This window comes from Diceros bicornis, chromosome 16 (assembly GCF_020826845.1).
Source record: "Diceros bicornis minor isolate mBicDic1 chromosome 16, mDicBic1.mat.cur, whole genome shotgun sequence".
NCBI lineage: Eukaryota > Metazoa > Chordata > Mammalia > Perissodactyla > Rhinocerotidae > Diceros > Diceros bicornis.
In genome coordinates this window covers 12,395,006-12,410,149 of record NC_080755.1, presented here as the reverse complement: position 1 = coordinate 12,410,149, position 15,144 = coordinate 12,395,006, and the positions used below count along the sequence as shown (strand labels likewise).

Below are 15,144 nucleotides of genomic sequence, written 5' to 3'. Positions count from 1 at the left end.
GTTTTTGAAATCCTGTAATATATGAAAATATCAAAATTCTGTATCTGTCTAAAACCCTGAAATACTTTACTACCCATTAATTTAAATTTTCTATTTTTAGATAATAGAAAGTTAGAATAGGTAGTAGAAAGTCGAGAAAGGAAAAATAAATCACCATTCTATAAGAATGACATTTGTTTATTCTTTCCTAGTTTTAAAAGAAATGCGTGTAGCTTATTGTATTGGTGTAATCAGTGTACATAATGTTTTATGTCTGGCTTATTTTTGCTGTTATTTCGTTATTTAACCAAACTGCTTGTTTTTCATGTTGCACATAATTGTCATTTTAGAATTTTTATACATACCCACTTAAAACTGGGCCAGTTTTATTTTTAGGCTCTTAATTTAACAGGGATGAAATATTTGGCAGATTTCTTCTTCATGTTTCTTGGTGTTTCATGGTCTTCAGGAGACCTCTATTTTACAATGAAGCAGCATCAAGAAAATAAATAATATACTGTTTGATAAGAACAATATGCTGTATTCGTCAGATTATAGAACATATAAAACTCACAAAAATTTGTTGTTACGTGCCATCAAGTTGGCTCCGACTCCTGGCAACTCTGTGAATGAGTGGTGTCCACGGTGTCCTGTCCTCAAGAGCCTTACTCAGCCTCTGTAGACTCATGCCTTTGGCTTCCTTTATGGAGTCAAACCATCTCCTATTTGGTCTTCCTCATTTTCTGCTGCCTTCTACTTTTCTCATGATTATTGTCTTTTCCAAAGAATCCTGCCTTCTCATGATGTGCCCAAGGTAGGCCAGCCTCAGTTTTATTTATTTATTTATTTTTTTTTTGTGAGGAGATCAGCCCTGAGCTAACATCCGCCAATCCTCCTCTTTTTTTTTTTTTTGCTGAGGAAGACGGCCCTGGGCTAACATCTGTGCCTATCTTCCTCCACTTTATATGGGACGCCGCCACAGCATGGCTTACCAAGCAGTGCGTCGGTGCGCGCCCGGGATCCGAACCAGCGAACCCCGGGCCGCCGCAGCGGAGCGCGCGCACTTAACTGCTTGTGCCACCGGGCCGGCCCCAGCCTCAGTTTTATCTTTGCTCTAGGAACTACTTGTTGATCTTTCTGGCAGTCCAGGGTATCTGTAGAGCTCTCCTCCACTATATTTCAAATGAATCAATTTTTTTCCTGCGAGCCTTCTTCACTTCACAAATACTACATAGTGGATAATGTTTTTAAATTGTATGCCCCTTGTGGCTGTATTTTAATAGTCATCACACTCTCAGGAGAGTTAGTTTGTATACACTGAAAACTTGAAGGGAGGAATACAGTAGTTGTTGGTGTATTTGGTTAATATCCGTGTGCTTTATGAATGATAGATATTGGATATATGGTTGAGCTGATGAGAGAATATAACCTCTGGTACGTTATATAGATCAGGCTACATTTTCTAATTTCAAAATCACTTATGGATTCTTAAAGGTATTAAATGAATGAGCACTATTTTTTTTTAATTAGTGTGTTATTTAAAAACATTTTGGTTGGGGCTAGGCAAATTTGCTGAAAGCAGGACTTTTTTTAACAGAGTTCTTTGTCATTGTGTTCCACATAGTTCCATATAAAATTAGATCCTCTGACTGTGTGATAACATCAAAGACATGCCTGAGGGGTACTTAATTTTTTTTAAGGTGGAGGATCCACTTGGAGAAACCAGTATAAGAGGCTATTTGAAAGACATCAAACGTGGACTTGTCTGAACTTTCCAGGTTTTGAAGTATGTATAGGAATCAGAATTGATGCATTACTTTAAACCTTTATGTCAGTTGAAAAAAAAAAACAAAAGAAAAGTTACGAATGGTAGTACCTGAGATATATAATTTTTACTTAGATATCCAAGAAAGTCTACCTATAGGAACTTAGGTCCATCTGAATACCCTGTTATAAGTATCCAGAGCTTTTTTTTTTTTTGGCCTCATTTTTGCCTCATTTTACCTCATATTATGTTTTTTGACCAAAACATAATAAAATGATAGCAAAACATAAACACAAGACAGTACGTACACTGATCATGAGAATATAAAAAGCTACATGCATTTCTTTTAAATAATAAACAAAGTCTCTGAACTTCTGTTGAAGAACAGCAATATGCAAACCAGACCATTTTTGTTGAAAAATTCTGGAGACATTAATGGCTGAGTTTTTATATCTTTTATCTTTAGGATAATTGTATCATTTAATGATTGTTCATTCTAGTGTTTTATGTTCCTTTTGTGACAAATGCTGCTAGTGTCAGGGTTAAACACAAATGGTTACTGATAAAATACGGTCTTTATGCTTTGAATTCAGAATTAACAAGCTTTAATAGAATTTAATAGGGGGGCGGCCCCATGGCTTAGCGGTTAAGTGCACAAGCTCTGCTACTGGCGGCCCGGGTTTGGATCCCCTGTGCGCACCGACGTACCGCTTCTCCAGCCATGCTGAGGCGGCATCCCACATACAGCAACTAGAAGGATGTGCAACTATGACATACAACTATCTACTGGGACCTTGGGGAGAAAAAGGGGAAAAAAAGGAGGAGGATTGGCATGGATGTTAGCTCAGGGCTGATCTTCCACACACACACACACACACACACACACACACACACACACAAAAAAGAATTTAATAGAAATTTCAGAATTCGTTAAATTTCAAAAGTTTTAATAAAGCCTTCATTTGGGTAGTTTATTTTTTTTGCCTTTTTAAATCTCTTTCAGTATCAGGTTTATTATTTAAAAGCACAAGTAATAAAATAGAATGTAGAATATTTATTTTCCAGAACACCACCATTTTAATATGTGGTCTCTTGTCTATGCCCGGTTCTGCTGTCAACACTTGTCTGATAATATTTTCTATATCTGATAAATATGGTAATCAGTTTCATAGAAAACCAGGCAGATATTTTGGGATGAAATTGGAACCCCTTTGAAGAAATGGGAAATTATGGAGGCTCCATATGACAGAATAAATATTTCTTGATTCAGTTTTGAATTGCTCCATTAATTTTTATCAGGTGTTCATGAAAAATTTCAAAAAGATAACATTCTTATTAAGACTACACAAATTAACAAAAGAATTGCATGTAATTTTGACACTATAACGTGACACTATAACATTGGTGTCCTACTTATTATTAAGACGACTGTTGGTAACTCTCACATCTGTTACTTTTCCATTTACATTAATGTCCATAAATTCAATAAAATCCACAAAAATTTAATTTACTCATTTTGAGATAATTAAATCTTAAGAGCAACCTAAGCATACCTTAAGAATGGCTGCCTCGCATAAAGATAAGAGTTTTCACTTTGGAGTTGAAATAATTTATTAGGCAATTACAGAAATACTAGTAGTAGTATTTTTGGTAGAATTTAAATTATTTGAGCTATGTATAAAGCCACTATTTGTCAAGAAAGATGTTATCAAGCTTATAATTTGTAATTCAAAACCATAAATAATGTGTTTTAAAGTGATAGTACATTATATATGGTTTGTTCTGGGTAGAGAACTAAAATAAGTAAAAATTAACAGCAGTGATTTTTATTTGGTTGATAATGAATTGAATTCTTGCCTTATTTCTGAATTCTTAGTTAAAATTGTTTCGTGTATTGTAACTACACATCTGGGCCCTTAATTATTTCATTTCCTCCAAAATTCATATATGAGTGGGTATGGGGTTAATCGTAGTACAGTGCTTGGTCTTTTAAGCACTGTTTCCTCAATAGGTGTCTCAGGTTGCCAGTGTTACAATCCCAAATACTTTGTTGAACAGACTACCTGTTCATACAGGAGCCGCATTGTTGTATAGCCTCATTCCTTCCGATGGGTGTGGAGCAGGATTAAAGCGCACTTTATAAGGGTTCTAATTGTAGATGCCTAATTGACTTGATGAATAGCAAATGCTAAAATTTAAACAGATACACATACACACATAAACCTGTTTCGGGGCTGATCTGCGTGACAGAACAAATGCCTCACAGGTGTTGAATGCTTACAAGATAAAAGAGGAGTCTTTCCATATTTCCCAAGAATTTTCTTTTGAAGTTTATGTGGATTTTTCTATCTCATTGTTTCTTTTCTTAAAATCGTTCATGGCAAGAATCCATTTCATCTTTGGGTGCACTTTTCACTTCTAAAGGCAGACCCAAGTTTTTAGAAGTTGGCCAAAGTTAAAAACAAGAAAATCTGTTAACAAGTAAATTTTCACACACTTTGGGAAGAGAAGAAGAGAATGAAAAACTGCTGACTCTAGTCTTTGGCTTAGTAGGGTCACGAGTGTTTTTCTCAGTTCTTCAAGAATGATTTGATGCTTTCCTAAGTACTTTCAAGGTCCCATGAGTTTGTCATCATTACCTGAAAAAGAAGGAAGCTTCTCAGGCTAGGAACTTGACAGATGGAAAAGATTTTTAAAAAATCAAAAGATCACACCAGTTTTTATTCTTAACATTCTTAAATAATGTTTTCCCTTTATTATTATGTTTTATAGTTTAACGGTTTTCCAACTCTCTTAGGGCAAATATTTTTCAGCTTTTTATTTTGAGCTTATTGTAGGTTCACATTTAGTCGTAACAAATAATACAGAGATCTTGTATCCTCTTCCCCCCAGTGGTAGCATCTTCTGTAACTATAGTACAATATCATAACCAAGCAATTGACATTGATACAATTTACCAACCTTATTCAGATTCCACCAATTTGTATTTATTTATTTTTTTGTATGTGTGAGGAAGATTAGCCCTGAGCTAACTTCTGTTGGCAATCCTCCTCTTTTTGCTGAGGGAGATTGGCCCTGGGCTAATATCCATGCCCATCTTCTACTTTATATGGGACGCTGCCACAGCATGGCTTGACAAGTGGTGCGTAGGTCTGCTCCCGGGATCCGAACCTGTGAACCCTGGACCACCAGAGCAGAGCGTGTGAACTTAACTGCTACATCACTGGGCCGCCCCCCAGATTCCACCAATTTTGCATCCACTCAGTTGTGTGTGTGCACTTATTTGTGAGTGTATTGTGTATTTAGTTCTATGCAATTTAATCACATGTAGATTCCTGTGACTACCACCAAGGGTCCCTCATGCCACCCTTTTAAGTCCCCAGCCACCTTCCTTCCACACCAACCCCTCCAACTTCTGGCCACCCATAATCTATTCTTCATCTCCAGAATTTTGACATTCCAAAAACATGTCAGTGGGATCATATAGGATGTACCCTTTGAAATTGACTTCTTTTTTTACTTAGGGTAATTCCCTTGCAGTCCATCGGAGTTGTTACAAATGTGTCAATACTCCATTCCTTTTTATTGCTGAGTAGTACATGTAGTACAAGGATGCACCACAGTTTTTGTTTGTTTTTCTTTTAATAATTCACTCATTGAAGGACATTTGGGTTGTTTCTAGTATTTGGCTGTTACGAATAAAGCTGCTGTGAATATTTTATTACAGGTATATTCATAACATTTCTTTCACTATTTTACTCATAACATTTTATTTGTTCAAATTATAGGCTGCAAAAATGAGAGTAAAATGTATCGTATCAGTTGGCTATTTCCTAGAAGTGAAATTTGAAATATAGGGCAAAAGTGTAACACAAAAAAATTCTCTGGGGCCTTTATTTTTCCATAATATCTGGATTTCCTGGCATTAAATCATTACCACTTGGGGCAATAAGAAGAGATGACTTCCCCATAAGTATCTATATGACTTTTAACTTCATCCCTAGTCAACACCATGGAGAGGGAGACGGTGGGGAAATGTATAGGTTTGATTTTTAAAAGTCTTTTTTGTTTAAATTATGTTGTTCAAAAGATTGTCCTAAATTAAACAGATAGTGAAAAATCCTGTTCTTAGAAATGACAGATTTATTAATGTTTCTATACACATTATATGGAAAGCTTTTGTAAGTGTATAACTTATTAGAATCTACAGATAAACTACCAAAAACAAATAGTAAATCTTTGATTTTTCAGAAATCAGTCGACTAATAACTATTTATTGGAGACTAACTGCCCCAAATGAAATAAATTCTTGAGTAGATATAGAACTTTCAAACTTTCTAGGCATTATTTTAAAAAGTAAATAAAATACCCACAACTGGCGAAGTTGTAGAATAGTAAAAGAATTGATTTAGGAATTAGAAAAAGTAAGCACGGATTTTTCCCTCCTTTATGATAATCACATTGCAGAAAGAGATCATAGAGAAAATAGAAAACCGAATAGTTTAGTGTTGCTAAATAGACAATTTTTTTTTTTACTTAATGATTTTAATAGCTGTATATTATTCCATCAAGTGGTTATATCATATTTTACTTAAACTATTTTAAACGTTTTATATTGCTATAAATTGTTCAATATTCTGACTGTGAATTTCTGTATAGTTTGGATTATATTCTTAGGTTAGAATCCAAGAAGTGAGATATTGATGAAGAAGAGTCCTGTTACATACTGCTATATTGCTTTCCAAAAGAATTGTACCGATTTATAACATCTCCAGCAAAGTACGAGAATATAGTTTTACAACAGTTTTATCAATATTGGGTATTATAACTTTTAGAATTTCCTCAAGTAATTTTTTTTGTGTGTGTGAGAAAGATCGGCCCTGAGCTAACATCTGCCAATCCTCCTCTTTTTTTGCTGAGGAAGATTGCCCCTAGGCTAACATCCATGCCCATCTTCCTCCACTTTATATGGGATGCTGCCACAACATGGCTTGCTAAGCAGTGCGTCGGTGCGCACCCACACCCAGGATCCGAACCGGCAAGCCCCGGGCGACAACAGCGGAGCACGTGCACTTAACCGCTTGCGCCACTGGGCGGGTCCCTCAAGTAATTTTTTTGGTTTGGATTTATATTTAGTTGCTAGTGATGGTGGATATATTTTCATGTTTGTTTAATGGCTGTTTTTCTCCTTTTAATTATTATTTCTGAAAATTAGAAATGTCTCTCTGTCTTGTCCATATTCTTCCTTGCACTTTCAATGCCCATCAGCCTGCTTTCTTCACAGTAACTACCCAAGTTCCATAGGCTGGGATCTTCTCTTATGTTTTGTGTCAGACTTAATTAAAATTAAAAATACGGGGGCCGGCCCGGTGGCGCAAGCGGTTAAGTGCGCGCGCTTCGCTGCGGCGGCCCGGGGTTCGCTGGTTCGGATCCCGGGCGCGCACTGAAGTACTGCTTGGTAAGCCATGCTGTGGCGGCGTCCCATATAAAGTGGAGGAAGACAGGCACCGATTTTAGCCCAAGGCCGTCTTCCTCAGCAAAAAAAAAAAAAAAAAAAGAGGAGGATTGGCGGATGTTAGCTCAGGGCTGATCTCCTCACAAAAAAATAAAAAATAAAAAAAATAAAAAAGACGTATAACAGATATCTTGAGATAAAAACACTAGTACCCTTTGTTAAGTACTTTTCTGTAAGCAATTTTGCTCCTAGTCCAGGACTTCCTGCTACAATCTGTTTTAATCCCAGAAGATTTGAACCTACATAAGCACTATTGCCGTTAGCAAATACATAGGCTGTGTCAGAACGTAGGCCTTTATTTATAGTGAACTTCTAATTATATGCTTGCCCCTGCTATTAGAAAGGAAGTAACTCACTTCAGGTGGAGAACATTTCATTCTACTTGGCTGTCATTTAACAGACTAAAAGCAATAATGTTGCGGATATATGTTTGTGACCTCAGGGCACAAGTAAGGGAAATACACTCTCTTCAAACTAATGGGACCTGGCTCATTATTCAGAGGCCAGACTCAAATGACTTAATAGTGTAGCATTAGACTTACAAAGAAACTTAGACCAACTGCTTTAGAAGTGATAAAATGTATTAACTAAAATACTATGGTTTTCTTTCTTTTTCAGGTTTACAAGTAAAAGTAACCAAACTGAAAAAGGAACGAATTTTGTAAGTATCAGTATATAACACTCATGTCTTATTTATAAAGTAATTGATTCTGATGTCACATTTGACCTCAATGTCTTACTTATAAGGAAATTAGCTTTACTTAGTGTGGACCTTGGATAGTTGACAGCAAGTTTTTCAAAATTCTAAAGTACAAAGTAACAATAATTTTGAATATAGCTTTAGTTAATATTTGCATATATTTATATTTTAATATAATTTTTATATGTAATATTTTTCCATAAAGTATTAAGACAGGAGCTGATCTGTAAATTCATTCTGATCTGTCAACAGCATTCTTTAATCAACTGTGAGTAACTCCTGGAATTTAACATACTACAAGAGGGGAAGCAGAATAATTCTGGGATTTCTAAACTCATATAAGAATTGGGAACTAAATGGATATTCTGAGACCCCTTTTAACTAGTTTGAAATTAGCAGTGGTTCTCCTGAATTGTTTTGGTTATTAAGCACAGAATCAGATCTGATTTTCTAAGTCAGGAGCAGATTTTACTCATGGTTCGTTTATTTATTTATTTATGTATTTATTTGTGAGGAAGATCAGCCCTGAGCTAACATCCATGCCAATCCTCCTCTTTTTGCTGAGGAAGACTGGCCCTGGGCTAACATCCATGCCCACCTTCCTCCACTTTATATGGGACACCGCCACAGCATGGCGTGACATGCGGTGCATCAGTGCGCGCCCGGGATCTGAACCCAGGCCGCCAGCAGCAGAGCGCACGCACTTAACCGCTACGCCACGGGGCCAGCCCACCACTCATGGTTCTTTAGAGCTTCCACATTCAGGAATCGGAAACAGATGACATAGTATATTATTAGTCATAACAAAAATTAATATTATTGTGACTAATAATTACATTTACTTTACAGTATATACCAGCAGGTCTCAGTTACATCATATTCCTAAAGCTTCCAAGGCTGTAATCAAAAGCTAGAGTTACCAACCACCCATCGAAACACACCTAGCTTGGGGCTGGCCTGGTGGCATAGTGGTCAAGTTCACGTGCTGCACTTCGGCAGCCCAGCGTTTGCCAGTTCAGATCCCGGGCACGAATCTACATGCTGCTCATCAAGCCATGCTGTGGTGGCATCCCATATACAAAATAGAGGAAGACTGCCACAGATGTTAGCTCAACGACAATCTTCCTCAAGCAAAAAGAGGAAGGTTGGCAACAGATGTTAGCTCAGGGCCAATCTTCCTCACAAAAACAAAATAAAACACACACACACCCCTAGCTGTTTTCTCCATTAAAATCTGAAAATGAAAATTGTGTAGTTTTTCTTTACACCTAGAAAGTCATGTTTGGAAGATGGCTTATATTCAGAATATAAAGGCATAAATTTTTAAAACAGTTTTTTTTGGAAGAATAATTTTATGATTCTTCTTAATTAGTGACACTTTTAAATACTTTGCCTTATTGAAAGTGTACTTGTCCCTACCTTAAAGATGTCATTTTAAACATCTTCACCCGTAGAATAATCCATTTCTCTTTCTGTGTTAGAGCTGTGTTTAGTTCCCACAATTGAGAGATGTTTCTTTACTTATATAGGAAATGAAGCCTTTTCTTTCAGAAAAATAAGTTTAGCATGTATATCTTATTAAGATATTTTCTTAGCGTGAGGAAGAAAAACACTAGAAGTGACTTTTACAGTAAGGAAAAAATGTATTTTTTCACGTAGAAAGCCCAAAAGTAGGGAGATTCTAGGCCTGTTATTGAGTAACTCAAAAATCATCAAAGGCTCAGGTTATTTCTGTGTTTCTTCTCTGCCATCTTCAGTGTTCTGGCTTGCCCTATTAGCCTTGACTCACTGCAGAATGGCAAGATGGCCATCATCATTCTAGTTATCACTTGCAGAACATCTTTGTATCCCTTTTTACTAATTATAAAAGTTTGCCAGAAGCAGCCCCCAGCAGACTTCCTCTAACTGATGGATGATAATTATGTGCTTGTTCCTAAACAATAACTGCCACAGGGAATCGAATTAACAGGATTGGCTTAGACTAATAAAGATTCTGACAGTACTTTATATGTATTCTAGGATTGAGCAAATAAGTAAGTATATTATTGACAATGAGAGCCGGGTTCCTCACTGTCAGGAGAAAGGAGTTACAAATAAGAAAAAGGAGAAGGCTAGAATGAACCCTATGCTGCTGGGTAGGAATTGGAGTTATCAGTATGAATTCATGGTTTTTAATATATAGATGAATAGATATAGAAATAGATATAGATAAGGTTCGTGTATGTGAGGACTTGAATATATGTCCTGGGCTTGGTCCATTTGAGAGGGTCTAGAAACTGTGATTCCTGGTAGGAATGAGCACACCTAAAGCCCAGATCTTGATTTCTAAAGAGAATTCTTCGGTAAAGGTAATCATGGTTCTTTGGAGAATTCGCCAATTCTAGGGCTTGGGACTATGCAAAGTACAAGATGTACAGGAACAGGCCGGCCCAGTGGCGTAGCAGTTTAGTGCGTGTGCTCTGCTGCGGCAGCCCGAGGTTCACCGGTTCAGATCCCGGGCGTGCACCGACACACTGCTTGTCAAGCCATGCTGTGGCGGCGTCCCGTATAAAGTAGAGGAAGATGGGCACGGATGTTAGCCCAGGGCCAATCTTCCTCAGCAAAAAGAGGAGGATTGGCATCGGATGTTAGCTCAGAGCTAATCTTCCTCTCACACACACACAAAAAAATGTACAGGAATATCTTATGGTGCCAGAAAATAAGGAAATGCTCAAAAAATAATAGGGGCATTTGAAAAAATACAGAAGAGAGCTTGAAAAAACTCCTAATGGCAAAATCTGGGACAACCTGAACAATGAGATAATGATAGTAATGAATTATTCTACCAGCAGAATAAATGGACAACCCCTTCTTAGAAGAATTCCAGTTACTAAATGTAGAAAGAATGTTAGAAATAGAAAATCATCATTTGGCAAACATCACAGCAATAATTGTTGAAGGCAAGAATTATCAATGGGGGCTAAAATTAATGAAAGTATGATAAAAACAATAATTACAAGTTTTGCAAATTACTCAAAATATCTCCACATAAGATACATATTAATTACGAAGGGAAGAGTTACAGCATTACAGCAGAGGAATTAGGCAGACTTCATCTCAGTCCAATGATCCAAGTTAACATCACTAGTAACCAGATATGCCAACCTCACATACCTCCATAGTAGTATGATGCACTAAGAAGAGCACAACCTTATTTCTGTCATATTCTCACCAAAATGCACAGCCCACATTTTATCATGAGGAAACATCAGACAAACCCAAGTTGAAGGACAGTTAAAAATAACTCACCAGTACTTTTCAAAGGTGTCAAGGTAGTGAAAGACAAAGAAGGATGAAGAGACTGTCCCAGATTGGAGGAGCCATGACATTAAATGCAATGTAGGATCCTGATTGGATCGTGGACCAGAAAAATGATATTAGAGGGACAATTGGCAAAATTTGAATAAGGTCTATAGATTAGTTAATAGTATTGTATCAGTGTTAGTTTCTTGACTTTGATAATTGTATCATGATTAGACAAGGTATTTACATTTTGAGAAGCTGGATGACAGGTATACAGATAGTGTTTGTTCTTTGTTATAACTTACTTGTAAGTCTGAAATTACTTTAGGATGAAATGTTTAAAAAATGAAAAAAAATTTTAAGATTCATCCTCCGAGTCTGGAGAGAAGATTAACTTCTCTCCAAACAGCTGTTGAATATTGTAGAAAATCAGTATTCTTTTAGCAAGGAATAAGAAGGAAATGGCTATTGGACAGACAACCTAAAATATCACTACAGTTTGACGAGTCCCACTCCTGTGGCTCAGAGTGTAGCCAGTGCACTTCTTGAGGCATGATTTCCTTTTATGACACAAATTTTCTTTTCTTTCTCTTTTTTTTTTGGTGAGGAATATCGGCCCTGAACTAACATCTGTTGCCAATCTTCCTCTTTTTGCTGAGGAAGATTAGCCCTGAGCTAACATCTGTGCCTGTCGTCTTCTATTTTGTGTGTGGGATACTGCTGTAGCATGGCTTGATGAGTGGTATGTAGGTCTGCACCCAGGATCTGAACCTGCAAACCCTGGGCTGCCTAAGCGAAGCACTCAAACTTAACCACTATGCCACCAGGCCAGCCCCACAAATTTTCTTTTGTTTCTGTGGGCAATAGGGATTTCAAAAACTTTCCAGCCCTTTAACGCATTTTAATTAATATTGATGGTATTATCTTATGTTTATGTATATTAGAATTATCTGAATAGTTACAGAAAACTCTTTATGTATAAATTCCCCCTATAATAAAAATTATTCCAAAATAAATATAATGAAATTGCATTAGTTGGATGGGGAAATAGGATCATCTTCTTGGTTAATAAGTAAAATTTCTTTTTCTATCCACTTGAAATCAAAAAGGGAAGATATCTTTGTTTTAATTAGGAATAAATATGCTTTTCTTCAGTGGTGAGAATGTTTTATTTGAGTGGTTTGAGATTAAAAATTATGAAATACACTTACTCTGTTGTTTTCATCTTCATTTTTGTTTATTGTTCAGCTAGTGATGGATGCTACAGGCATTGTTAATCAGAAGATGAATGCTATCAGTGACTCGGTTTAGTGATTTAACACATACCAAACTAAGCAGCTAATTACTGTTTGTTGGAGTTATTCTACGAGTCTCCCCTTTTATGTATGGTAACACTATATAAGAATTCTTGTTCTCTCTGACCTTTTCTAATACCAGAAGCATAATGTTTCAGAGTTAATTAGTAGTTAGACAGTGAGCTCTTTATATTGTATCTTGGTTCAGTGTTGAAGTTAATAATCTTCTAAATGCTGGATTAACAACCATTGATTAGAATGACATCCTTTAGAGTCAAAATGTTGGGCACTTTTAAGAAGCAATACTAAAACCCAGAAATCATTGTGTTTGCTATTTGATTATACATTTTTTTGTCTGTGTGTGAGGAAGATCAGCCCTGAGCTAACATCCATGCCAATCCTCCTCTTTTTTTTTTTTTTTTTTTTTTTTTTTGGTGAGGAAGACTGACCCTGAGCTAACATCTATGCCACTCTTCCTCTACTTTATATGGGACGCCACCACAGAATGGCCTGACAAGCAGTGCGTCAGTGCTCACCTGGGATCCGAACCAGGGCTGCCAGCAGCAGAGCATGCGCACTTAACCGCTAAGCCACGGGGCCGGCCCCTGATTATACATTTTAAGCTATGTTTGCTAAATGTTTTTGAAGGAATTTAGTTTTATTAAAATGGATCCTTCATGTAGGCCTAGTAATTTTGTTTTCTAAAATATTACTATTTTAAATGATAGATTTATAGATATAAAATAGTATTTCCTCTTAGAATTATTTCCCTGCAGATTGAATGATGACATAATTAAAATAATTAAAAATGTTCTAGGTTTGCTTATGACAAAGGCACTTCTTATAACTGAGACTTTTTATACAAAATGTGTCTTTCTCTACACCTCTAACCAAACAGCCACACGAAAAATTTTAAATTTGTAAATGACTGTTGAATGTTACTTTCCCAAAACTCACCTATATCATTTCTGAATTTTAAAGAATGGAAACACAGCTGGTTATTCAGTAGCTGATAATAATGCCTTACTTCACTGTACAGTTCACAGAGTCATTTGATCCTCTTAGCAGCCTTTTAATATATATTGTGATTACTCTGTACCTGTGTACTTCAAGTAGCTTGGGGTTATACATTTTGAAGCACAGGTAAGTAACTAAATTCCCTGAGTAGTCAGAGACTTGAGCAGATGCTCTATTTTATAGTAAGTTAGGTCTTTGCGTTCTGGGACCAGGAACTTGGGTTTGCCTATATTGCCATAATCCCCCTTTCCCAGTATATTTTACAATAGACAGTCAGGGTGCAGTAACACTTAGGATGTCTTATCTCCATATTGTTGGAATAACTGTATCTGTAAGATATCACAGTCCTTAGGGCTTTCCACATGGAGGAAGCAGTTAGAAAAGTAATCAATAACTATGCTATGTTTGTCCATCACTGAATTGTTTCAGACCTGTGTTTTGATGATCGTTGTCTCTGCACATGGCTAATATTTCTCTTTTACACAAATTCATGTACAAAATTAAACATGTAGAAATGTTGACTGTTGAATATTTGTTGAGTGCTCCCAAAATAGGATCAATGAAAACCTGCTGCTTCTGAATTAAATACATTTTCTAGAAGTATTAGAAAATCTTTTTTTTAAGTAAATGAGAAACAGCCAAATTAACAAGTTTCAGCTATCTATTACTGTGTATCATTTCCAGAATTTCAGAAGTCTACCTATGCTACCAGAAGTATATTTGTTGTATAGCAGGAGGCTGTCACTCTTAGATGTATTAGTTTTTCATTCAATATCAACTCTTCAACCACTATTTTAAGAAATGCCCTCTATATTGGACATTTGGACTTAGTTGTTTTACTCATCTGTTTTGCTGCCAGTAATGTTATATTCTACATATTAGCCATTTTGACACAACCTACTTTTTGTGGCAGTCTGGTTTGTCACCCTTATTTGATTTAGTATTTTAGACCCTTGAGGGGACTGGGGGAAGATGTGTTTGAACAACAGTATGATCCTATATTTTCAGCTTCAAGACCACACAGAAAATCTCAATTAAATTTCTAATAGGTTTTCTGAGAATTAAAATATATGCATACTTTATATAGTAATGTGATTTTTTTTTTTAGTATAATGATGGAAGGGTAAAATGACACAACCTTGGAAAGTAACCAGGTAATCCACTAGAAGAAAATTTTAGATATCTTTGTTTTTTCCTGACTATAAAATCATAATGGTAAACACTAATAGAACTTGCTGTGTGCCAGCACTGTTCTGCATGCTGTATATACATTAGTACTGTAGTCCTTGCAAATGCTATATGAGGTAGATACAATGTATCCACATTTTTTGAGTCACAGAGAGTGTAGGTTATTTGCACTAGGTCACAGCTGGTAAGTGGCAGAGCTGAGATTCAAACCTAGGCATCAGAATGTAGGATTCGTGTACTTCCACTCCACTGTAAGCTCTGGCTTCAAAGTAATACCAGGTAAAAATTTAAGCAACACAGAAATTAATAAAATAGAAAGTATAAATATCATATAATTGGAATAGAGATAATATGAGTAGAGAGATGTTATTTACATTAACAAATGTAGACAAAATAATAAAAA

The 15,144-nt window shown here is 36.2% G+C and overlaps 1 protein-coding gene across 1 annotated transcript in view; it reads left to right on the top strand.

Annotated features, from left to right (window-relative positions):
* RBBP8 (RB binding protein 8, endonuclease) overlaps nucleotides 1–15,144 on the top strand; it is an 87,230-nt gene that overhangs the window by 9,956 nt on the left and 62,130 nt on the right. Inside the window, exon 3 of the mRNA XM_058556815.1 lies at nucleotides 7,878–7,920. Within this exon, the coding sequence (XP_058412798.1) occupies nucleotides 7,878–7,920 (43 nt within the window). The remainder of the gene's footprint in view (nucleotides 1–7,877; nucleotides 7,921–15,144) is intronic.